This window comes from Camelus dromedarius, chromosome 10, assembly GCF_036321535.1.
Source record: "Camelus dromedarius isolate mCamDro1 chromosome 10, mCamDro1.pat, whole genome shotgun sequence".
Lineage (NCBI taxonomy): Eukaryota > Metazoa > Chordata > Mammalia > Artiodactyla > Camelidae > Camelus > Camelus dromedarius.
The window spans coordinates 58,917,299-58,943,454 of NC_087445.1; the positions used below are offsets into that span (position 1 = coordinate 58,917,299).

The 26,156-nt window shown below is 41.7% G+C and overlaps 1 protein-coding gene across 3 annotated transcripts in view; it reads right to left on the reverse strand.

Moving 5' to 3' along the window:
* Positions 1 to 26,156, reverse strand: part of ECPAS (Ecm29 proteasome adaptor and scaffold) — a 90,076-nt gene that overhangs the window by 20,304 nt on the left and 43,616 nt on the right. For all 3 annotated transcript variants that reach the window (XM_064490392.1, XM_064490390.1, XM_064490391.1), the window contains 22 exons: positions 25,375 to 25,494; positions 22,568 to 22,653; positions 22,080 to 22,158; positions 20,204 to 20,253; positions 19,103 to 19,169; positions 18,887 to 19,009; positions 17,013 to 17,116; positions 16,488 to 16,611; positions 15,355 to 15,435; positions 14,114 to 14,339; positions 13,569 to 13,660; positions 11,712 to 11,846; positions 10,721 to 10,883; positions 10,111 to 10,283; positions 8,869 to 8,970; positions 5,975 to 6,098; positions 4,794 to 4,939; positions 4,338 to 4,392; positions 3,534 to 3,648; positions 2,786 to 2,854; positions 1,461 to 1,578; positions 1,013 to 1,180 (listed from right to left, as the gene is read on the reverse strand). In XM_064490392.1, coding sequence (XP_064346462.1) covers positions 1,013 to 1,180; positions 1,461 to 1,578; positions 2,786 to 2,854; positions 3,534 to 3,648; positions 4,338 to 4,392; positions 4,794 to 4,939; positions 5,975 to 6,098; positions 8,869 to 8,970; positions 10,111 to 10,283; positions 10,721 to 10,883; positions 11,712 to 11,846; positions 13,569 to 13,660; positions 14,114 to 14,339; positions 15,355 to 15,435; positions 16,488 to 16,611; positions 17,013 to 17,116; positions 18,887 to 19,009; positions 19,103 to 19,169; positions 20,204 to 20,253; positions 22,080 to 22,158; positions 22,568 to 22,653; positions 25,375 to 25,494 — 2,520 coding nt within the window. The remainder of the gene's footprint in view (positions 1 to 1,012; positions 1,181 to 1,460; positions 1,579 to 2,785; positions 2,855 to 3,533; positions 3,649 to 4,337; positions 4,393 to 4,793; positions 4,940 to 5,974; positions 6,099 to 8,868; positions 8,971 to 10,110; positions 10,284 to 10,720; positions 10,884 to 11,711; positions 11,847 to 13,568; positions 13,661 to 14,113; positions 14,340 to 15,354; positions 15,436 to 16,487; positions 16,612 to 17,012; positions 17,117 to 18,886; positions 19,010 to 19,102; positions 19,170 to 20,203; positions 20,254 to 22,079; positions 22,159 to 22,567; positions 22,654 to 25,374; positions 25,495 to 26,156) is intronic.

Here is a 26,156-nt window from a genome sequence, read left to right on the forward strand (position 1 = left end):
TGCTCAGGGGTGGGAAGACATGATAAGGGTCACGGGATTTGCTGAGAGTGACCTAGGAAGCCACTGAAGGATTTTAACCCAAAATGCAGTCCAATTTGAATTTTAAAAAACACTTTTACTGCTGGTAATCAAATAAAGGAAGGCAAAGGGAAGAGAAAGATGACAACCTGTTCCTCAGGGAAGAATTAGGGAAAAAAAGAGAGTACATTCAATAAATACTTTGGAAGCAGAATCAACAGAATTTGCTACTGTATTAAATTAAGGGTGCAGGTAAGACAGATGACAATCAAGGATGACACCCAGTTTCCTGGCTGGGGGAAACAGACGAACCCTGAGGAGGGCGAGGGGAGGGTGCTTTGTGAAGGCCTGTTCTGGACACGTCAAGTCTACGGTATCTTAAAACAACATCCAGGGACAACGTCAAGCGGGCAGTGAGACGTGCGAGCCAGGGAGACCTGGAGCACAAGTCGTGCCTGGGCCAGGAGCACAAGACCGAGAACCACCACAGTAGAGAAGACATTTTCGAGCCCTGGAACTATGAGCTCATCTGGGAAGAGAAAGCAGAGAGAGTAACGGGTGCTCAGAGGGAGGCCCTGAGAAATCCTAACCTCTACAAGTGGAGGAGACTATGAGAAGCAGCCGGATGAGAGAAAACCAGATATGGCCACAGCCTGTCTCCTTCTCTACCTCCTCAACTAAGTGAACTCCTTGAAGGCAGGAGCCATGCCCTGCTCTCGGTGCGTCAGGAGTGCCTGCGGACACACGGTGCTCCACGTGTGTGGGTCTCCTGCCATTTCCTTAACCATCCACCCAACGGACATTAGATGGTTTCCGTTTCTGAAATCTCAATAAATGTTGCCATGAGCACCTCTGATACCTAGAAAGGAGGAAGAAAGCAAGGGATAAAAGAAAGCCTATTGGTTTAAACAAATAAGGACACAGCGTAGAAAGGAAGGCGAGCACAGGCCCACATCCCGGCTGTAACCTTGGACAAGGGCTCACAGACACTTGCCGTTGATTTGTCAGTGACCAGCGCATTCCAAATGCTTGTCATGGCCTGCCGAATGCCAAGGTTGGGATCAAACTGATACCGATAAAGACGAGGGACCAGCTGGGGCAGGAAAGGAGCCAGCTGTTCTCCAGCTCTGGTAGCAATTACATTAAAACCAAAAGCAGCACCCTGAAAAATAAGACGCAGTGGCTCAGATACATCTGCTGCAGTAAAATATGAACACATGAAGTATCACGAAATTCTCCCTCCCAGCCTTGTCCTGAATACAGCCTGATTTATTTGGGGGTCCAGCTTTACGAGTCAATCACGGCAGCGATGAGCCCGTCTGGCTCTCTCTAATCACAGATGTTTACAAAACACACTGCGTATCCACTGTCACTGTCTGCCAATGTAGCAGTTCTGATCTGGAGGGAAGAAGAAAACACACTGTCCAATGACAGCAACTCACCTTCCTGGAGTTCCACATTGCATGGTGGTTGGCTAGATTCATAAACTTATACACCAGGTCTGGCTGACTAAGATCACTCGCCAGGGAACAAAGCTCCTTGTAGGTAGAGAGGCCCTGGCTTGAAACAAAAAACACAAAGTATGCGGGGATGTATTTCTCCACCTCCAGACTAGTAAGAATTACATCAGCAATATTACTAGAACATTTTAAAGTTATGTTTTCACTAAGTTTCCAGTACTGAGTGATCTCTTTAGCACAGAGGTGGAGGACCAGGATGAGGAAAATATAAAAAGCCTCCCAATTCAGGTGTCAGCCATGGCTACTGAGTGACCCAAAGCCCCCGCGAGGCCCAGGAGGTGGAGCCCTCGGCCCATCGGGGGCAGCGGGACAGGCCGTCAGTGCGCTGTGCACCCCTCTCTCTCAGGATCCCGCGAGCTGTCTGAAGACACCTGTCTTCCCCACGCCTCCTCTGAGTCCTGTTAACTCCCCGCTGAACAAACTACATTCGCTCAAACACCTGATCATTTGCAGGATTTTTGTGAAAAGTGAGCACTTTTTAAAACCCAGAAGGAGTCTAGAGGGAGAGTAAGTGGAACAAACACAACTTCCGACGTGAAAACAGGGAGCTTCAGAGAACATGACGGAGAGAACAGAGGCCGGAGACGCACTGAGAGGGGCTGGCGGACGCCCCGGCAAGGCCCCGGCAGCTGCAGCCTCACTGGAGGGCTTTCAGAGCAAAGGCAGCAGCAGAACCACCATGGAATCAAGGCCCTAGGAATTAACTTGAAATGCCAAGTGGGTGGACTCCAAAGCACCAAGCAGAGCTGCCCTACAAAAAACTAGGTGTGGTGGGAGCCACTGGCTGGGAACTGACAGAACGCCCTTGGGCCAAGGTCAGGTCCCCCCCAGAGCAGCCCACCACTGATGGCCAGGCACCCAGGGGTGAGAAGGCCTGCGGAGGGGCAGGAGGCAGGACCACCCTGGAGGCCCTCCCAGCCCAGTCCCAGGGCTCCGGGGCAGGGGCTCTGGGGCAGGTCAGGGTCTGCAGACATGTGGGCAGCAGTTCGGCTCCTCCTCGGGTGGCCACCAGCCCTGTCCTGCTCCTCACTCCCCAGGGGGACGACCCTACGGCACTCTTCAATCACCTGCCAGCACACAGATCTCCACCTCAGTCTGTTTCCCAGGAAACCCAATCCGAAACGCTAGGCTTTTTCTTCTCCCACTAACACACAACACTTCCCACAAGGGTGGAAATCAACTTTGTGAGTGCTCCCTTCCCCGCCAGGAGACGTCCAGTGACTGATCGATGGCTGCGGCACACTTACCCATCCGGGGTTTTGCCAAGGCTTCCTCCCTGAAATACCACCGTCTCTCCAGAGACCTCATGTTTGGCTCTAAACCAAAACAACAACAAGAACTGAAATCAGCCTCAAATGTTTCACACCAGCATTCAACGAATGCATGCATTGCATCTGTAAACTGAGAAATCAAATTCCCTATCAAGAATCTGCAGTGTGCAAGGTGTAAAAAGTCAACTAACCCTTCCCATCAGCCTGAGACGTCTGTAAAGTGAAGTCTAGGAAGAACAAACAGATGCAAAAGACACCCCACATAGTTACGCTGCATTAGATGTGGTCACACGTTGCAAACGCTCCTTCCTATGAGGAAGGTAACGTGAAGCAGCAGCCAACCAAGAGAATGACGGCCCCTCAGCCCCTCCTCAGGGACACCGTGCGCGACGGCCAGGCTTCCTCTCCGGGCCTCCATTTTCACTCAGCCAACGTAATCATGGTACTTTTGTAATCCAGCGCTGTACCTGTCCTGAGATCATTCAATTCTCAAAGCCTGACCTACTGGTGCGTTTCTAAAGAGTAGTTTAGTTTACCTTCTAAACAGTACATACTAGATAATTAAGCAGCTATCCACAGCATAATAATCATTGACTTGTTGATTTAGAAAAGGCTTATTTAATAAACAGGAAAATCAAAAGCTAAACTTGCCTTCTTCCATTGCATATTCTCAGCATGCACATGTTGCTCTGTGTGCTCACTGAAATTTTTGAATTCACTGTACCTTTTGCCAGTCATGAGTGTTTCTACAAGGGTGGAAACCAATTCCTGTTGATCCTGTTCATTGCCCAGCTCATACACCAGCCCAAGGCCTTTTGAGGCAACATCTTGGCTAAGTTCTACACGAAAGTCAGACAAAGCAATAATCCTTTTAGAAAATGTGTCCACTGGCCATTGAGTAAAAAAAAAAAAATTTTTAACTTGTAACATTAAACCAAAATGATCTCAAAGTAAAGATAAGAGAACACAATCAATCCGCCTATTTTGTTGAAAATGTACTAAGTCATCTCCATGGACATGACACCATGTAAGTCCCCGTGAATGAGAACTACGCTCACAAAAGATCCAACTCACAGACCGAGCCAGCCCTGCCGGACCTCAGGGTGCACAGCACAGCGACAGAGGGGCAGTGGAGGCAAGTCGCACACATGAAGGTAATCACAGGACTTCAGGTCCCCCGTGTGCAATTTTTTTAAAATGAAAAGTCAGTATCAGACAGCATGTTTAAAACATGTTATAAAACAAAGCAACCATTGAAACGTCTACCACATACGTATTTTCAGTCCTGGCTTAAATCATAAAGAGGAAATGAATCAGAAGTAGAAGAAAGCTGTTACTTGGTAGAAGTACTGATGTTAAAGGAGGCCTTGGCTGCACTTGTAAATGCAAAACTGATCTAATTAATAAATAAATATGTAAGAATGGACTTTCACATAGCCTTCTTTTATGTCCATTAATCCCGATTTTTCAAAATTTAAAACATAAGTTTAAAGAAGCTCGGAAACCAAGTATTTGACTAATAACTTACCATCATTTTCTGACAGAACAGAAACAAATGCACTCTGAATTTCTTTAAGATGAGACTGAAAGAAGAAAAAAGGCATTCAGAACACTGAAACTCTACCTCCTCGGGAGAGTACGCGTCTCGCTCACGCGCTACGTGGCACCAAAGTCTGATGATCCAAGGCAGTCACAGACCCTGCTGGGTGCTCGCCTCTGAAGGTGGCGAACCACCTGCAGGCTGCACGGCTCACGGGCAGTCTGGCGCACGCAGCCCGGGCCTCCCCGTCCGGACCACTTCGCACTTTATCCCTTCAAGTTAAGAATCAACTTCCAGCCAAATTGTATCAGCTGCCGTCCTTCATACCTTCATGTACAGCTTACCTCAAAATCGTCACACCCTTTCCTTCCTATCACCTCTTGCTGATATGTATTCCATTAACAGTTTCCCGTAGAGCTGGACCACAGCTCCAGCACGGCTCACCTTCACCTCTCTGTGGGCGCTCAGCTTCCTCACAAGGGAAAGGAGCCAGATGCAGGCAGCTTGCCTAACGTGCGGGTTGGGGCTGACGATATGTTTGTTTAAAATCACATCCAACACCCAGGGGACGACATCATTAACTTTGGCTCCTGGGGGAAACGCAAAGAATGACAAGAAGCAATTAAAATAATTGAATAGAGCTTCCTGCAAAAATTAAATTTGAATCAACATTTACTCAAAGCAACAATCCTATAACATATTAAAATCTAAATGACTAAGGTGTTTCAATCAGTTGCCGAAAGAACTACTAATCATTCATTTCAGAACCTACATAAACTAAATAACCTTTCAAAGGTGTTCAGGTAACTTCAGTTTCCTAGAGTGAAAAATTATTGCCGTAATAGGGGAGGCTGTGCATGTGGAGGGGCAGGGGCTGTGGGAAACCTCTGTACCTTCCTCTTAATTGTGCTCTGAACCTTAAACTTCACTTCAAAAAAAATGGTCTTAACTAAAAAAAAAAAAAAAAAAAAAAATCCCCATTTTCTCTCTAGTGTCAGCAGTTTTCTTTCTCTACTGTCTTTTCCACCTCCTGTCTAGAAACTAACATGCAACAGACCTTTCCTCCTCCAGCTACTGTGCCATTTTTTCCCTGCCCTTTGTCACATCAGAGGTCCTCGACCTCAACACTCCTGACATTTCCAGCTGGACAGTCTGCTGTGGAGAGCCGGCCCGTGTGCTACAGGACGATCAGCAGCACGTGAGACGTGTGAAGTCACAGTGTCTGTAACATGCAGGCACAAGCGCACGCTCCCCCACCTACGCCTCCACTAAAGCCGGACCGACTCAGTGCAGAGGCACCTGGAGCACGGCCTGCATTATGTGATGGAGGGTCAGGGCACACATGACTTGGAAACTGGCTACACACACCAGTCCTCACGAAAAGAGCACAAGTCAGACAGAAATGCAGAGCCACTCCCGGGCTGGCTTGTCAAAGGACCACAACGCAGTTCTCGCTCATTCCGTGCTCTATTTTTCTCGACTGAGCCAAACAATAAGACATATACAAATACTGGAAGACGACTTAGAATGGAACATATACACTTTTCCTTTTGCTTAAAAGGCGACAGCAAGAACAGAGGAGGGTTACTTGGGGGTTATAAACCGATCAGCTGACTACACGGTACCGGCAGGCGGGGTATACTCCTCCTCGGTCACCAGCCAGGCATCCCGGGCAGCCACGGACCTGGTTCCTGTCGCCGCACTGGTGATGGCTTCGCCAATAGTGAACTGAAGTTCTACCTGCTTGGCCTGCAGTGAGGGAGACAAAAGCCACAAGTCAGAGAGAACATTTCCCGAAAACATCCACTTCCACGAAAAGGCTGCTTACTGGCCCGTTTCTCGGAGTGCTCTGTTTCCCCTCTTGTGCCTGGAACGCTCTCAGCTAACCGGATGGCTCGAAAGTGAGGCAGAGTGAGGGATGGGGACGCACGGATGACTGAGGACCTTCTTCCACGTCCGTCCAGCACTCTGCACCCTCAGGAAAGGACCACTAAGCAGGGGTTTTTAATCTTTGGAAGAACGGAATCATTCACTTAGGGGAGAAGGGCCTGGACTGTGAAGCCACACAGATCTCGGGAGAAATTCTATCTCACCAGCTCCACACCCATATGTAAACCCTGAGCCTCAACTTCTCCGTCTGTACAACATGAGCATAAACAGTGCCGTCACCCACCTCATCAGGCTGTAAGGAGTAAATGAGGGTAAAGCACATAAACCTCCCAGTAGATACCCCATTTGTAGTAACTGCACAATAGCAGTGATCACCGCTTATTAACACCTCCCCTCTGCACTCTTAACTTACATGAGGTCTGCAAGTCACCCTCAAATGGTTCCGGGAAAAAAAAAAAAAAAAACAGAATGACAGAGCAAACATAAAATGTTAAAATTTGGTAAATCTGGATAAACGGTATACAGGAGTTCTTTCCGTTATTCTTATAACCACACTGTAAATTTGAAATTATTTCAAAGATCAAAAGTTAAAAAAATTCTTTATTATATACACTCAAACTTTAAAAATCAGATTTAGAAATTTTGACACATTTCACAATTATGCAGTCAAATGCTCTACCCCTGAGACACACTCCACAATTATGAATCACTGACTAACACGGAATTGGACCTGTCTTAGTTCCCTCTGGCATTTTTCTCCAATGTTTACTGGGAACTGGAAGAGACCTAAGAACAGGAGAATAAGGAGAGAATGAAGCAAAGAGAGCATGGGCTATGGGAACATCAACCTGTGGGGAGAACTCTGCAAAGCACACCGACAACAGCTTAGCTGATGTCAAGGTCAAGCGATCAAATGCTCCAGTCCTGCCGAAGGGCCCAGTGCGGGTACCACATGCTTCCTACTCCGAAGGAAGGGATTCAGGGGCTTCAGTCCTACAGCTGCGCTTGTCAAGAGTTTCTCTCTGCCACTCTGAGCTGAGAAAAGGTACATCAACACAGAGGATCCCATATTAGGGACTCATTTTATGGGCGTTTTTAAAATATGTTTCCTATTGTAAATAACACCGTACTTGGCATTACAAACAAAAACAAAACTCCCTAACTCCATTTACGAATATGATATCTAGGCTTCGCTGTAAGTATTCTAGAAATAAAGAGCGGGTGAACAGATGAACCAAAAACAGGCACGTGGGGACTCATTATATATTATTCTCTACTTCTGGGTATGTTGGAAATTTTCCATAAGAAAGAATTAGAAGAAACAAGAAAAAAAAAAACCTTTAGAACTTCATCTTAGATGACTGTGAAGATATTTTGCTTCCCTGATTCCTGCTTTTTAAAAATTCTTATCCTTTAATATTTCTATCATGTTTCCAGCTTTTCAGATATTTCTGTACTTCTAAACTCTTAAAATAATGTCTTCACATTACACTGTACACCAGAAACTGACACACTTTAACTGACTATACTTCAATTTTTTTAAAATGTCTTCAGTAGCAAGTTAAGAATTGAGACAAGTCTTCCTTTATTTAAACAAAACTGGAAGAAACTCATCTCTATCACAGATTTTAAAAAAGGAAAAAAGCAGCAAATGCAGACATCACAAGCTTTTCCCCAAGACGTTACAATGTCAGTGACATCCAGGGAGAACCAGATAGGGGTGTAATTTCTTGTCAAAAAATTTCACCTTAAAAGTCCTGAATCAAGAATCCAGAGACCTGAATCCTAACACCAGCCTTGCCACTCGGCTGCCTGATTCCTCAAATTGCAGCTCTCCCCTCTCCCCACCCCACCCTCGAGACCCAGCAGCAACTTCGCCACCAGAACACGTGCACCAGCTCTCCCTGATGGAAGCGCCCACGCCCTCCTCTGTGAGTCTACTGCCTGACGTGCACACATCTCTTCATTCATTTACTCCCCTGCTTTATAATGGGGGGCAAAACAGACTCTACCCTCAGTCTACCGGGCAGTTAGAAATGGTGATAAATGGTGTGAAGAATGGAGAGGCATGAAAGTACAAATAACTAAAGGACCTACTCTAGTTTGAAGGGTCGGGGAGGTCTTTAACGGGCTGCAACAACACCTGAGAAAGGAGGACGTGTGGGCTACATTTAAAAGCTAAAGCAAAGAGACTGCTGTAAAAAGTGTGAGTGAGTGAGTGAGTGACAAGAATCAAGGCCCCATCAGGGGCCAGATCAGGCCATGTTAAGACACTGAGCACGCTGGCTAGCCACCGTCCACCCGTAGGTCTTCTCCACGACACTGGACACTTGTCTAGAAGACAGAAGCTAAGTCACAGTCACCCCCTCCCCACATCTAGCTGATGGGGGCAGTTTCCCCTTCTTCTTTTGAGTACCACGCTTTACTCAAAAATTAGAGGACTTCCCCATCCAGGTGATTCAGTCAACGCTCTGACTACCACAGTGATGAGCCCAAGGCTGCCACTGAGTAAGTACTACTTGGTGGATAAATGAATAAAGGTTGAATTTAAAGCCTCACAGCACACAATATTCCACCTGGATTATGCCTTTTGTTTGAGTGACTAATGATCAGAGAGCAATATAAATACCTCCACAGAATCCATCAGACCTTGCAAGAGGAGCTTCTGGTGAGGAAAATCTCCATCCCCAACTGGAAAATATCCCAGTGTTTGGATAGCTCGTTCTTTCATCTGGAAGACCAGAGAATTTTTTTTCAATAAAGTATACAACAGCTTGATCTCAGAACAATGTTTCTAAAATGAGAAGTGAGGGAGGGGGAGTGTAACTAATGTATGAGCACAAGTTGTTCTTAAAGTATCCAATTTTACAGAATTACATCTCTAAGACATTACAGGCAGAAAGACATAAAATGGAGTTTATTAAGGGCCCCGCTTCAAAGGAAGAAACTAGGTTTATTTAACTAGGTTTATTATCCTACAAACTATAACAGTTATAAATGTAGATTCTGGGCCCAGAGGATGTAAGATGGAGTCACAGCTCGATCATTTTAGTAGGCTTTACAGCTGTGTGTGACCTCAGGCAAGTTACTTCACCTCTCTGTGACTCTATTTCCTCATCTGGGAAAACAGAGATGACAACTGTTATCTGTTTCCCTGGATCTTTTGGGGATTCAATTGATTACTGAATGCGAAGCAGTCGGCAGCATATGCTTGGCAGATAACTGCTCAACGAGGGACAGTAATGACTAGTTACTAACAGCTAATGAAAACTACACTGTGATCATCTCAAAGTTTTTAACAGTGGCTAGATCAAGAATAAGATGACATATTTATTAAACTTGTAGTAAACTGATTATTTTGCTCATCAAATCATCTTTTACTTCAACACTGAAATGCTCTTACCACAAAGAAAAATGTTTAAAGTCTATGAAAGTTTTTATCTAAAACTAAAAAAGTATATATGTCCTTTTCCTCAAAGATTACTCACATTGCTTACAAATGCCCAGATTTCTTAAAACTAAATTGGCTGTAGGAGGTTAAGATTTAGATCTGGTCTGGAATTACAAAAAAATAAAACTATTTAACACTTCATTACCTACTCTTTTGCACGACAAAAGAATTACCTGATGCATTTAATATTAACCCAAACTTTAACAGTTATGGGTCTAAATTGGCGTAACTGGGTCAAAGACTGTGCACAAATCATCCCCCAACTCAAACTTCAACAGCCATCTCGAATTCTCCTTTTTTCACATTAAACCTTCCTCCAGCTGAAGTGCCATCTATCCTTACATGATTCCATTTTCACGCATTTACTCACCTACGAATAGAAAGGATTTCAGAAGGGAAGGGTACCAGGAAGAGACTTGCCTTATTTGTTTCTTTACTGGACGGTATTCTATTTAGCAGGCTTTCCACAAGATGCAATTTGGTAAAGCCAGATCCCTCACTGGGGATTGGGAGTGGACCGTTTCGGCCAATCTCACCCAGGGCTGTACAGGCAGCAATTGCCAGGAGGGGTGATGTACTGTCCAAAAATGAGCCTGTAAGTACATGTAGACAAAACAGAGAATCATTCCCCTTGAGATCCAAAGCAAACAGCAGTGTACTCTAGATTTTTTTAAAGACAGCAAAACAAAATCAAAGCCCACAATATTTCCCAGTTGATAATTTGTTAGCATTTATTTAGTAATACACCACCACAGAGTAGTGCCCTTTCTTAATGTTTAAATTTTTTCCCATAACGGGATCATCTCTGTTAAATAGGAACATATAGGAAAAAATATAGAAAAACCAGACTACTTTCGTTGTTATTAAAAACACAGAATTTATTTAGCATCAAGATTCTGTGAAAAAGCTTGTGTGTTTAGAACGCAATGCTACAGAAAGAAATTAAAATGTTATAATAAATTTTCACCTAGCTCAAAAAATTTTAACCTAATCATGCTGCCATCCAAGTCAGCATCAGCACGTTAATCACCTATGGTTTCTGTCGCGCTCTGGATGAGGTCCTCCTGTTCGGGCAGGAAGTCGGCGTCTGTCTCCAGGTCTTGTTGCTCTGCCATTTTCATTTTCTTTTTAGCCAAATATCTTCCTACTGTGAATCCCAATGCAAGCAAGGATCCGTGCTGAATCTCTGGGCTCTGGATTTAACAACACAATAGCATATCTCTGTCTGTCTCTCTCACACGGGCATGAATGAAACAACTGTGTGTTAATTACAGTCACCTCTCCCAACAAAACATAAGGCCAAAGAATAGCGGTCCCTGGAGGTGCCACTGGATGTCAATAAATCAGACAGGGAACAAGAGAAACCTTGAGTCTCTAACACAGAGAACTCTGAGCACTTAAGCTGAGTCTTGACTCACTTCAAGATTTAGATTTGCTAACCCCACACCCACTCCAGCTCTGAGTGAGGTGACTCCCTTGTGCGCTCTTATAAGCACTTAATGCTTCTCCCAGCTTACAGCACTCACGTGACTATACATGACTACATCGTAACTTTCAAGCATCATTTCCCATGACTGCCAACAAAATACAATGAACAGGTTCTATTTCTACTTGCTAAAACCTCCAAACACAAGGTAGGCAATGAGACACGTGAAAGCGCGTGGTTTCAACAGTGTTTTCTGTTGGGCCAGGCACAGTGATCAGTGGCAGCAGATGGGGAAGAAAAAAGGAACTAACATTTCTAAGCGCCAAGCGGTGCCAGCTAGGGCTTCTCACGTACTCACTCCCCGCTGGATTCCTAGCGCTTAGCACAGCGCCTATGGGACACAAGGCACTAGAGTTTACTGAATGAACTGACTGAATCCGTGCATCATCTATCTCACTTAATCTTTACAATCATAAAAGCAAGGAGTCTGTGAGTTCATTTTACAAATGAGAACACAAGAACAACAAACATATCAGATGCTTTTATAAAACTACTATTTCCCACAAAAAGGACGAAGACAAAACTGATAACATACGTGACTGTCCTTTGTAGTCTTTATAAGCTGTTCTATCATTGACTTCAACTCGTTTCCCGACACAGTAGACACCACCACAGAATAAAACAAGGCGGCCAGTTCACGCATCTCTTCTTTACTGCTGTTCATCAGACTCTGAGTGGTACAGAAGGAGAAACACACACATGACATATGATCAACTCCCTGCTGACAACTTCTAACATTTAGAGTTAAAATAATAAAGTATACATTGTCATGTCCAATCTACTGGTATCTATGAGAAAAAAACACAAAAAGCTATTATTTCAAAACAAAAGCTGAGTTACAGACCAAAACCTTATGTGCGTTTTCATCAAGACACAAAGTATAAAACAGGTGGGATTAATACACGGATGACCTAAAATGGAGGTCAGCACATGTTTTCTGTAAAGGGCCAATGTGTGGCAACCATTCCACTCTGCTGTTACAGTACAAAAGCAATACCAGACAACAAATGGGGGTGGCTGGGTGCCAGTACAATTTTATGCACACTGCTATCCTCACATCAGGAAACTTTATTTGTCTTTTGATTTTTTTTCAACCATTTAAAAATGTAAACACTACTCTTAGCTTGCAGGCCATATAAGCAGGAGGCAGGCCAGAGTTGGTCCACAGTTCATTGGTTAATAACCCCTGATCCACAAGATCAAAGGTCAAAAATTCTAAGGTCATTTTAAAAACAGCAAATACTCATTAAGAATAAAAATCCTTTTTAAACTAGACGCAATTTCATGAGACTAGATTTTCCAGGAAAGTGCAAAACTCACTCCTCTTGGTAAATTACATTCATGCTTTCACACTCAAAGAGAAAATCTGTACATATCACCATAATTCACACTGCATTTTGCAAAAAGAACTGCATTATGTAGCCCAAGAAGTATACAAAACTGTATGAGCCGCACCTGTACTGACAAAGTGTTCACTGTTTATCTGAAATTCAAGTTTAACTGGGCATCTTATATTTTTATTTGCTAAACCTGGTGACCCTTTTGGTGTGACCATGGGACAAAAATACTCTCCAGCATGGCCAGTGGGAGTGTGAACCGGAACCACTCGTATGGAGGATGTGCACTGTCTGTTCAAACTGCATCCGCAGGTCCGCAATTCCACTTCCGGGGAATCCACCTAAAAATATACCTGCTCATATTCAAAACGGTGGGCTGCGCGTTGCAGCAGACTGGAAGTACCCTGAGCAGACGTCAGCAAGGATCTGGATTAAATTATGCCACAGTTCTCCAGAGGAAAACCATGAAGTTGTTAAAACAAAGAAGATGTTCTCTCTAGAGTTGTATAGGAATAACTCCACGTTCTAATACTTAGTAAAAGAAATAAGGTATAAAACAGTGTGAAAAGTGTAATACCTTCCGTGTGAGAAAGGGAAGACAAATCAAAAATGCTTATTTCATGTGGGTACATGTGTTAAGTAAACTCTGGAAGGCAGGCCACACACAAATAAGGGACAACATGTGCATCACGTGAGAGAGGACGAGGCAGGAAGGTGAGGGGCGCTGGGGAGGTGAGAGGCAGTTATGGAAAGGAGATGTTTTCCATCATTTCTTATTTAAACTATACAAATCTATTACTTTAAAAACATTTTTTCAAAACAGAAAAATAACTTTTTTATGTGCATGACTCTCAGTTCATCTCCCACTCTCACCTAGATGGAACACTGCGGTACACTGACCTACATGCTTCCCAGTAAGCGCTTGATGATGAGAGAATTTTCAAAATGACCTAAAGGCAGAAGAGGTCACGGGAACACAGGTAGGAAGACGAAATCATGAGACTGAAGTTTAAAATATACAGAATCAAAAAGAAATACACGTGCACAGGATATACCTTTATCCATTCTGTTTTGTCTACAAATTTGGTGGCCAGCTTTTCTGGATACACTGAGACTGCTTCCAGCAGACAGTACATGACTGGCAAACCTAAGTAAGAAGGAATTCAGAACCATTTTCATTTCAAGAGAAGAAATAAACATACAGAGATCACTAAATTCCTTTAAAGCATAAGGCTACTACTGCTTTAGGAGGCATTCCCCAGTTCTACGAGAGAAAAATGAACCCAAATACAGTACAGCAAATTTACAGACTAGTTGCCTATAAAGAGCAAATTTACAGACTGGTTGTCTATAAGAAGATGCCCTGTTCTTCACCCCACTTCCAAAGTAAAAATATGTTACCTATTGTTAGCATTTCTTTCTGAAAAGAGAAACAGTGTATCAAAGATGAATCAGATGCATTTAAAAAAGAAACAAAGATTAATGTTCAGTTACAGGAGTGGAGAGAGAAAATAACTATGCTATAAATTCTCAGCTGAGTTGAAAATTAGCTTTTTCCTGAAGTGCTTTAGTATCTGTCCTCAGCATCATGACCTCCTACCTCCAACACCTGCTAACAGCTGCTGAAGCAGGCCAATGTAGATCTGCACAGGGTTGGTTTCTCCACTCTTGGAAGACGATGACGAGGGCGTTGCCTGGCTGCCCGACATTAAAGTCCGTATATAGCGTCCAATGGCGGGGGCGTGATCTTGCATGTCAGCCAGACTCTGAGAGGTGGGCACCACTCCCGCGCTGTGAGCCAGGCACATGCGCAAGTACAGAACTATCTGAAGACAGAAGGAAGAAGACCAGAGAAGCCCCTCAGGAGATCAGGGTGGGAGGACAGTCTTCAGAGTGACAGTTCCCAGCTTTGATTCCCCCCACCCTCCCTCCATGAAGCTATTCAACAAGCCTCACAGAAGCTGGAAAACATGACTCAATATGTGAACTGAAATTACCATAATGGAGCAAAATTTACATAACCAGCTTTTATAATCCAAAAAGTGTTTTTTAATGAAGTTTAATGGAATTAAAATGCAAACCCTACTTTCAAAGTCTAAAAGATTACAATGAAAATCATTATTTTTTTTTAAAGGTGTATGTGTGTAGACAGGCACTGGGCAGAAACCCGGGGCCAAGGATCTCTTCCTGTGGAACTCCAGTTGCATTTCCTCTCCACTGACACAAGAATTTGAGAAAACAGGTTCAAATCATCTGCAGAAGAGTAGCTATATGCCATAAAAGCCTCTGACATAAATCAGCTGCTAAGGAGCCCTCTGGAAGCTCTCCCCGGGCAGCCGGACTAGACAGGCAGCAACTTCACTGGGAGAATTCTTACTCCGAACACGATTATCTCTTGCCATTTAATTAGTGCAACTCAGTGACCACAGACAATAGAATTTCCCTCAGTAAATGTGACAAATTAATCTAATTCTCCAACCTTTAAAACTAGATAATCCAAATAACCTCAACATATTCTTGCCTTTAACACCCAAATCCAATTTGCTGTAAACTCCCAACAGCAGCCAATGCAGAGCTTCCAGCTCTTTCACGAAGGGAAACTCACTGAAATAAACACATTTCTAGGCTCCACTATGAATTAAATGTCAACTGTGAATTAAATGTCAATTAAATGAATTAATGTCAACTACCGAGTACTATTTTCCTAATAAACAGTCTGGTATAAAACAACGATGTCACAATATGAGTCTATCTAGAACACAAAAAATTCACGGACATATCTTTGACTGTAACATTAAGACCCTTTAGTAAAAGCAAAATGGAAATATATGCCAGTCCTACCTCTCCGAAGGCTGCTGGGTTAAATGGAAGGACAGTGGTCCCAGTCATGTACTTGGCTGGAGTTTTCATTCGATGGGAAGCCTAATAAAAATAAGCCCCCCAAAACCAATTACTGAAAAACAAAGCACATGTACCCTTTCTCAACTCAAAACTAACTGTATTTCTAGCCGTATTATTGTTGGCTACTATTTTTTTCTAGTCAAAACATTTTTCCATTAGTCATGATTGATGGTGCACAGACCTCAAACCCTAAGTGACAGCTGTGTTGCCTTTTGACTGGTTTGTTGAAAAAGAATAAATCTACAAATCAACCGTGCTTTAATAAAAAGAAGGAAAAAAAGAAAAAGAAAACAGCTCCAAAGATGACACAGTAACAACTGAGATAAAAAATAAAAAGAAAAAATTGACTCCCGAGGAGCCTGCTAACACAGCGCCCCCAGCCACTGCACGCCAGCTCTTCTCATTAACAAAGGAGGTAGAAAGAAAATACGAGCATGAGAGCATCTTCCGACCACAAACTTGACAGTGCCGTGGAGAAGAGACCCGCGGCTGCCACATAAGACGTCTATCTAAGCAAAAAGCTAAGACCAGCAGTAGAGGTGGAAGGCAGTAAGGCAGCCCCAGCGCACCTAGAGAAACGTGACTGTAACAATAGGACAGGGCCAGGGCGGGGGTCATGACTGCTAACACTCTGTCTGAGCTACCAGCCAATGTGGGAGACTTGCAAAAGCAAACGATGTGATCTTCTCTTACGATCACAGTGGAAAAAAATATGAACTGCTCCCTGAAGCATTCTTAAACTTATGATGACCTAAATAATAACCTTAAAAATAAAAAGATGTTTTTAAGCACGTTGTGCAAAGGGAATAATTTTAAACACAGCCAGAATGCTGAAGGGCATAAAAGGAATCGTAAGTAATTTAGATTTGAGCAAAACAGATTAATTACATTTGAGATTTCTATTTTTCTCCTCATTTTGTACCTTCTTCTTATCATAAATATTAATATTGTTAGGAAGTTTACCACTATTCAGCATGTAGTGATTAGCATTTTGAATGTGTCATCTAAAAAACCGTTTATTTTCATCATCCATTATATAACTCAAACTAGCTACCTGAAGTTAAAAGCCATACCTTTTCCTGGATATAATATACCATTTCTGGGAAAGATGGCATCTGCTTAGAAGCACTTTCTTTTCTGTTTCTACCAGGAAGACACCTTAACACTCGCTGCGCTTCTCCATGAACTTCTTCCCGTCTTTCAGAAAGACAAATAAGAATAAAAAATAAATTTCACCAACTGGAGAATGAATGCTCATATGAAGATTAAGAACAGTAATTTTATTTGGCAGCTGTCTTAAATATACTCTTGGCCATCAAAGCAAGGAGTCATAAAATACATTACAAGCAATCACTCCTTTTTGGACATTTCATGAGATTTAGAGAGTCATGTGGCTTGCATCTTTGAATTTTACCCACAGGAAAAAAAACAAGACAGAACATGACCACAGATATATAATATCAGAGGGCCTATAATTTTAACTCTAATAAAGGGCTTCTAAGTTGCACAGACCAACATTACAAACTACGTAAATTTTAGTAATTTTCAAATAAAACTTTAAATGAACCCAAATTCAAATTAACACCTTTGAAACTTACGGATCTCCTGCAGCTAGTAAGAGCAAATATCTGGAAGGTATATGATCTGAGGGGAACACCGTGCTGGCAAATTTCACAGCCACCTGTCGAACTTGAACTTCAGGCTATTTGACACATAAACACAGGCATATACACATAAACACATAGAGATTAAAAAAGAAGAAGAAGAATTCAATTGCCAATAACTCATCCCAGTCAAGATATAAGTCCTTTTAATTATACACAATCAAAATTTAAGTTGCTATTTCAATAAATATGGTAAATAAACAAAATCATTTAGTCAAGATCTTTAGTCATGCTGTATAAAAGTCTTTGGACAATGATATTATTTAAAAAGTACCTTTATGACCTAAGAGGACCCTCCAGGTAAAGCAGGAACCCCACACAGACCAGCCAGAGGTGTACATCCTCAGCCCAACCACAGGACCAAAGTTACTATGGCAGTTTCTGGCCACCCCCTCTGCCTCCCCAAGTCTCAAACTCAGCCACATGAGTGAAATTCAGATACTTTGCAGGAAACACAAAAAGAGCTTACTTGGAATCCCTACAAATTTAAAGCAAAACACCTCCAACATTCTCAGATTAGCTCTAAAGTTAAAACTGACTCCAAAGCAAAGTTTCAACTAAGTAAATACATTCAGTTGACTTCAACAGATTGAGAGCGTAATCTCTGAATACAAAGTTCAACCAGGAAAGCAGTGGTAGAATCCAGTGATGCTGAAACTTTACCTGCATGTCCCTTCCCCCAAGTCATTCCTCCAGTCACAGTGTAAGTGAGATGAGAGATACTTAGAGATAATATAAGGTGTCCCTGCTCTTTAACATTCCTTGGGCTGCTTTACAGGGCAATGACACTAACGACTAGTCTGTATGATTTAGCCCAGAGCCTGGCTGCCTTACACGTCGTCTGAGAAAAGAAAATAAATTACCTTTGGCTTGGTAATATTGTTCTATGGCTTGATCTGCATAAGTATAACCAGCACCCCCATGCACCAGCCAAGCATGACACTCCCTTGCAAGGTAACCTATGGGAAGTTTTAACGACTCAATTCTAACGAGCTTCCGAGTAAGTCGCTACTTCTCTGTCCATGTTATATGACCGTGAACCAGGTACCTGGACACCAGGAGCATCTACAAAGGGACTCTACCTATAATAAGCTTTCTGAGTGTACACAATTATCCTGTTATATCTCAATAAAAACTAGATACTTTTCTGAACCTTTAATAATTTTCTCAATATAAATGTATTAAACACAGTAGGCAACTTTCAGTAAGATGTAATTCACATTAATCTCACCAACATTTGACATCACTCCCTCTTCTAATCTCCCTCTCCTTCTATTCCTAGAAATGGAGGACAAAAAATTGACTAAATACATAACAGCTCATATTGTGTATGATATAACATGCATACATATGGGTATTCAAAATTCTCCTCCAGACGCCCATGCCAGGCACATAAAGAGGACAAGAAGGAAGAAGAACATGTACATGGTACTGGCTTACTTCCTACAGGCTCGTTTCTTTCCTTCTGCTTTCCCCCCACAATGTCACCCACAGAACTCCACCCCAGTGGACTGCAGCGCTCAGCTGCCAGTCAAGACACTTCCAACTGGGAGAACATAGCATTAAGAACAGTTTTCCAGCAACAAAGGCTTTAAACACAAGGCCTCTGTGAACATCACTACTCCTTCTCCACTAAAATCAGTTCCCCATAATGAAGAATTAAAAACTGATCATAAATCACAGTCCAAGTGACTGCAAATATTCCTCTTCACTCTCACGAGTTAAGGAGGAGCACAGTTCAGCCTTTGATCTTAAAAATGCGAAATGCAAATACTACCAGCAACAGCAGTGCACAGAGATGGACTCACCTTTATTAAGTACGAAGCCACAAGGGCCTCCATGAGAGTCCGCTGTGCTCCTTCCAAGGTGCTGTAAGCTCCAACCATCATAGACAATGCTTCTTGAATTGCTAGTCGTGTCTCGGGCTCTTCCTAGGAAGACGATAATGATGGCATTTCCCTACGTGTTGCGTTTCCAAGTGAGCATCCAAACAGAACACATACACTGGCCAGGTGCTTCCCTACCTTACACAGGGCTTCAAAGAGCTGCTGCACAAGAGCTATATCCTTAGTGAATAAATGGGGCATTCGACTGTAAGAGAACATGAGACCATCATTACCATCATGAATTTCCACGAGGTAGAAGAAAATGACACTAAACACCAATTCTCCTGAACTTGCACTTTCACCCCTGAGCACCACGTCAGCATCACCGGATTGCCTCCCCAAAGAGCCAAATACTTTTAAAGTAAATATTTAATTCTTCAACTGTCTAATCTAAGTCACCCTCGATTAATATACATACATATACAGTATCCAGATATTCTCATAATATTCCATGCATTCAGTTAACATTTCTGATTTTAAAATAAAGAAAATAGATAATTAAGACTAAACTGCTATTAAACTAAAGACTATGGTGATAAGGAGCTTTGTCACTTCATGCCAACGCACAAGGGACAAGGTCTGCTGACAACTCTGTGCTGTATCGGTTGATCTGAAGTGGCTTTCTTCTGAGCCCCAGACTCCCCTCCCTGTGCAGTGCAGAAGAGCAAGACCCCGTCTTCACAGGCCAATACGGAACCTGCACCGGGGTGGAAGCGGCACCTGGGGCCACTAAGGAGGCTGCACCTCCGTCCCCCGGCTTAGAAACATAGTGAAGGAAGAGGAAACCGGGAGGAACTGAGTGCCGGAAATCATACTCAGCAGAAGAAAAAAACATCCACTTTCCATAACAGGGCCACTCGGAATCGTAATATACCACCATAAAAAGAGGAGAATCACTAGAAAAACCTTGCTTATTGGGATTATAAAGACTAGTAGTAAGTTGCAACAAGAACACCTAAGGTCGATTTAGGGCGCAAGAATGTAACATATGATGACACAATCCAGTTCAAAATCTCATTTCAAGACTGCCATTAATACGGTAACATATCTTCAAATGCAAATTAAAATGTCTCACATCATTATCCTTCTACAAGAAAGGCATTTCTAAACCACCTATGGCCATTAAATACATTTCCTTTCAGAATCATAAGAAATTTACTCTCCATCCATTATTAAATGCCACATCATTTTTCTTAGTTTACCAACAGTTTATCTCTCACTGAAAAAGAGTTTACTCACCTGGAGAGTTTTCCAACAGCTGAATATGCCATTGACAGTAGCTTAGGATCCTTGAAATTAAGAAAGAAAAAAAAAAGAACAAAAAGCAGACAAAACAAAAAACACAGTAAACGGCAAAACCTTTTTGCTGCAATTAAATGCATTATTTTACTCCTTGTTAAACCTAGGACTGACTCTACCTAACTACATGATATCAGCATCTGAACAAACAAAAATGTCCAAACCCAGAATGCATCACTCTACAAAAAGGAAAGACCAAACAAAACCAAACCTTACACCCCCGACTCACTCCAAAAGGAAAATGCAGTGGTCACATATAAAGAGGTTCTCTTAGCTGGTGCTCAGTTCAGGATTATTTTCAATACTGTGTAACCTGCAAATACTAAAACTCACCACCAACATATACTAGGAAACGAGCTTAGCTTATTAGAAAATTCACCACTGGCGCAACAGAGTAGTATCCACCACCCTCTCTCACCCAAAACTGCAATAAGCTAGAGAGAAATTTTCTAAAAATCTGCACTATATCAAACATCTTCTTCTCATATCTTCCATCATAAAAAATTTAAGGGACCACAGTCATCAGGTAAGTTAGTGAGGTTCCCACCTCAAGATACAGACAGAATTTCACATGGTTTTATGAAATCCAATAGTCTGACATTACTCAAAACATGGTAACACGACCGTGAGCTGAAGTTTACATTTAACACAGGACCCACACACCTAGGTGGCCGCTCTTACGGGTTCATCTGTTGGGAAGACATGCAGGTGCCATCTGGAGGTGAGAGGGTTAGAGCTCTGTGGTTTACCTGACCTCTCTAACCTATTTTCAAATCCACAGTCTCTCCCCTGAAAGCCCAAAGCGTTTTTATTTCTACCAACCATCCAAAGCATCTGATTATCTGTGCCATAAAAATAATCTGAAAGGTTCCCAAGGCCTTAAAGAACCCATGCGAGCGCTATTCAATAGAACGAGAGAGTCAGGCCTAACACTGCCAAAAAGCACAGCGGCAGACTAAATGAACAGCTTTTCACTAATGATAATATCTGCTAATACACCTTCACCGCGCTGAACAAGTTACATGTATTATCTCATTTAATCTTCACAATAATCCAATAAAGTAATATTATTATTTTCATTTTTCTGATAAAGAACAGAGATCCAAAGAAGTTAAGTAACTCACCAAGGAACAAAACCAGGATTCAAACTCAATTCTAACTCCAAATGGCAAAACCTTGGTCACTAAACTACTGCAAACATGCATTCATGTTTAGCTAAGACTCAGGAAAACAATGCTAACTGGAGTTCTTGAAACCTTACCTTTATTAGCAAACTCCCCTGAAATACCAGAGATGGCAGGAGTGATACAGCAAGGGAAGACAGGATATGAAAATCTACAGTCCAGGGACTCCTCATCCCACTTAGCTTAAGGAATCAAAAATTTACTGAATGCATGTTTTGACAGAATTTTGAATCAATAAAACCTCAGCACCTAAGAATGAACACTTTCTCAATACAAGCAAATGCAAATAGACCAATAAGGAAATAAATCATAAAATAAAATTTAATTATTTTCATTCCATTTTTGCACAGAGCCTAAAAGTAAAATAAAATGTACTAGCTTTTAAAAATGTTATTTCAAGTAGTGACAAGACCCCCTTCGAGATCTTACCAGTTTTTAACACTTATTTCCAAAAAATAAATAAATAAAAGGGCAAACAATGGAAGTAATTTCTGAAATTTGCACCACTTCAATTAAAAATGTTAAGAAATGATGGAACGATAGCAAACTTTATCAACATACAGAGCAGAGAAGTTTATAACAGAAAATAAAATATAAAGTGTTAACAAAAATTTAAAAAACAAGTCACTTACTTCTTTATATTCATTGATTAGCTTGGTGAGGCCATTCAAAAGCATTGGACCTAATGGTTTAATCTTGATTTCTGGACAGCTTTTAAAAATATAACACATATACAAAGCAAGATATAAGAATCTCATAACTACGTATCTTCTCAGATTATTATTTCAAATAGAGACATAACTGAAGTAAGTTTGTTTTTTCGTTTGTTTTTACCATTTGGGGTTTTTTAGTTTTTTGGTGGGGGGCAATTAGGTAGGTTTGTTTGCTTGTTTGTTTATTTAATGGGAGGTACTGGGGGCTGAACCTAGGATTTTGTGCATGCTAGGCACTCACTCCACTAAGGTTACCCTCCCCCTGAAGTAAGTTTAAATAGTCTATTAAAATATGAAATACTTGTAAGATAAGCAAATATGATTTCTTTCTAAGTAAGATATACTTGCATCACTTGGTCACTCCAACACCTTGAAAACTTCACAGATAAACAGTTCAAAAAACTTACGTTACACAAATGTGATGCACAAATTGCAGGGATAATGTTCTTAACTTTGAATTTGTATTTGTACCAAAGAGTCCATCATACACCACCTATGAGAAAGGAACAATCTTAAGAACACCAATTAACAAGAATAGCAATTTACTGTTTTCAAATACTATTAAGGAATCGACAGCCAATCTTTTGGACTACACCTTGTTCTTCAAAATTAACGCAGCTCTTTTTAATAGAAATATTTTTGCTGACCGACTTAGGAAGTCAATCAGTAGCTTCAACCAGTAGTCTGTGGAGAAACAAACAAATGGTTGATCTGACGAGTCTGCAAAACTTGTAGGTCTAACACTAGGAAACAACATATGTTCACGCTGCAGTGGGCCACCACTGTCACAAAGGGGACATCAGCAGATAACGTCATGTTGGGGGGTATTAGATTTCTTAATTACACATAGTCATTCAGGACAAAGTATAACAAAAGCTTCATGGAAAATACCAAAGCATTCCACAAGTATACAGTCAGGGTGTAGGTGCTCCATGTACTGAGTAGTCAGATCTAAAGGCAAAAAGCTCCCGGAGTAGACAAGTCCTGTGCGGCACCACAAAGTTCAGACATTAAATCAACATCAAAGAAATCTAAACTACTCAACTTCCTACTTTTTGTGGGAAACACAGTTACACTTACAAAACAAAAAAACAAAAAAAAACCTCCATGCTCTGGTTCCTAAGACTACCAGCAGTGCTCTGGATCTTACCTAACAATCCCCTGTGACTGGACACAGAACAGTACCGAGCCTCTGCTGTAAAATCAACACCACGCAAGGTTCCGTGAGATGCAAAACAGAGCAGCACTGCTATCCAGTTGCCTTGTCTTGTTGAGAAGTCACAATGTCCAGACATTAAAAATGATATAGGACAATGTATAATCAAGTGCTACATTATTCGGAAAAGATTTTATTTTAGAAAGCCTATCTGACAATGCTATATTATGTCAAATACTACGATAAGATGACAGAAGTAAAAGGATTAATTTGAACACTGAAGTTTTGTGGAGAAAAAAATAAAAGTCATGGCTCACATATTACATGCAAAGAACTGTGTGCTGGGTGCTTTAGTACATTCAAATCAAGGGGAAGTGCTGAGTTAAAAGTTTTGGTATCAGGAAAGAAGAGGCTCATCTGAACGATGGCTTCAAGAATCCTGTGATTGACAGAGAGGTGGAGAAGGGAGGGGGTGGGGACCACTCTGGAGAAGGACAATCTCATCGTGAAATGAAGCTGATGAGAAAAGGGAGACCGTTCATGGGTGACGAACAATGAGTCTGTCTTTGAATGTGCAAAATTTTAGCTGGACTTATTCTGAAAACATAAATAACTACAAATAAAGTGTACACCTACAGGATGTCTATGAATATGTAGTTCCAAAATTCTAGCTGCTTATTATGTAATGTAGTGTTACTACAACCAAATTTTCTAAACCAAAATTATCAAGATGCTGTCAGGGAAACAGTGCCTGGAAAGTGAAATGGAAGAAGCTCTGTGATTATTTTATGTTTATGGACACAGCACGGAGTACTAGAAATCAGTCAGATATTAGACACCCAGACAATGGGACTAAAGAAGGAGGAAGCAGCCACTTGAACAAATAAGCCTAAGAGGGAGAGATGCTAAGACAGGAAGAAGTCTGTCCACCACAGTGAGCAAGAGGAGCGTGTCCTTACTTTGGGACAGAAAGAGAGGAGAGGCAGGAAACAGGGACATTACAGACAGGAGGCAACACACTAGAGCAAATTCTGAAACAGGAGTAGATGTTTACCAGGCTACAGGGGAGGGGAGCTATGCCAGGCAGAGGGTGCGTGCGAGTGGAGGCAGAGCCACGAGAACAGCATACTTAAAGAGCGACAATCTTGTTGGAGCACAAGGCACAGGGCAAGGGTGGGGCAAGATAAGAGACCAGAAGGGTGAGTTCACTGCCACCTCTCCACCACTGACTGCGAGCTCCCTAACTGAATGAGCACTAATCACAGCGCTCTAAAGCTCCCATCTGCTACCCCATTCAGTCTCCACAACATTGCCGTGAGGTGGTTGCTTTCATTACACCCATTTTACAGATTTTTTTTGGAAAAAATTATCAAGAAAAACTCTGAGGCTTATTTAAGATCAAAAGCAAGTAACTACTGATAAAATCATCCTCAAACCTGTCACCAAAGCTGAGCTGATTACCACCTGGATAAAAGGCAAGGGCCTTTGAGGAAGGGCTTGTATCCCACGCTAACAGAGCACGAGGATTTCCAACTGCAAAAATAATTCTCATGGCAACAGAAAACAGACTGGCTGTGGGCAGCACCAGAGGCAGGGAAGCAAGGAGGACGACCGTGATAACCAAAACAAGAAGTGACAATCTCCACTAACGTCAGCATCAGGGTTAGGGAGATGACGACATCACGGCGGCAGGGTCCAGAGGATTTGGCCACTGCCTTCACAAGGGGTTCCAGGTAAGGATGACTCATTTTCCCACTTAAGTGACCAAGTTTCTGGTAGTACCACTTTTGAAAAAAAGCCACACAGAAAGACACTAGCTTGAAAGAGATTATCACTATATATTTAGGGAGAATAGTAACCATATATAGTAAATATCATGTAATAAAAATTTGTAAGTATTTTATGCAGCTAAACTTCAGACAGAAAAGAGATGGAATCTCATTAATCTTGTTATACTCATTAACCTACCTCTTATTATCCATTAATGCAGTTCTTTCTCTAATTAGACAGACATAAAAGCTGTAAACAGGCCATTTTTCTCTGAAAAGAATGAGTTACCTGGATGTTAGCTGGGAACGTTTCTGCGGCTTGTCTAGAACGAAGGAGGTGGGGGACAATCTTTAACTTGACCCTCGTACTGACTGGGTCTCTTTTCAGCTCTGGCTTCAGAACTGCTCCCTGTGGAAAATACGTTTGATTATAACTTAGCATTTCAAAATTATTGTGAATTGAAAAAATTGCAAGATCATCTAAATCAGTGGTCTCAAACTTTTGTTCCAAGTTCCCTTTACATTCTTAAAAATGACTAAAGATTCCAAAGAGCTTTTGTTTATATTGGAATACCTAGCAATATTTACTGTATTAGAAACTAAAACTGAAAAATTTTTAAGTACTTATTGAAAATAATATTAAACCCATTATATGTCTGCATAAATATATTTTTAAGAACAATTAAAACCTGTATATTTTCCAAAACAAAAAACTGTGCTGAGAGAGTGGTACTGTTTTATATTTTCTGTAACTCTCTTCACTGTTCACTTTAATAAAAGAAATCTGGATTCTTGTATCTTTGTCTGCATTTAATATGTTGTGATACATTGCTTTGATTCAAGTATGTGAAAAAAAACCCAGCTTCACACAGATAAGTGGCTGGAAAAGTGGGGATGATTTTATTAGCCTTATCAGGTAATTATGGCTGTTCTTTGACACTACACCAAAACTTGATACACCACAGTTTCCTAGAGGTTAGTTGCCAAATGGATTTGAAACCATAGCAATGAAACTTCTGCAGACTCTTGTTATCTGAAATTCCACCAGCCTATCTTGCATGTTGAATGGCT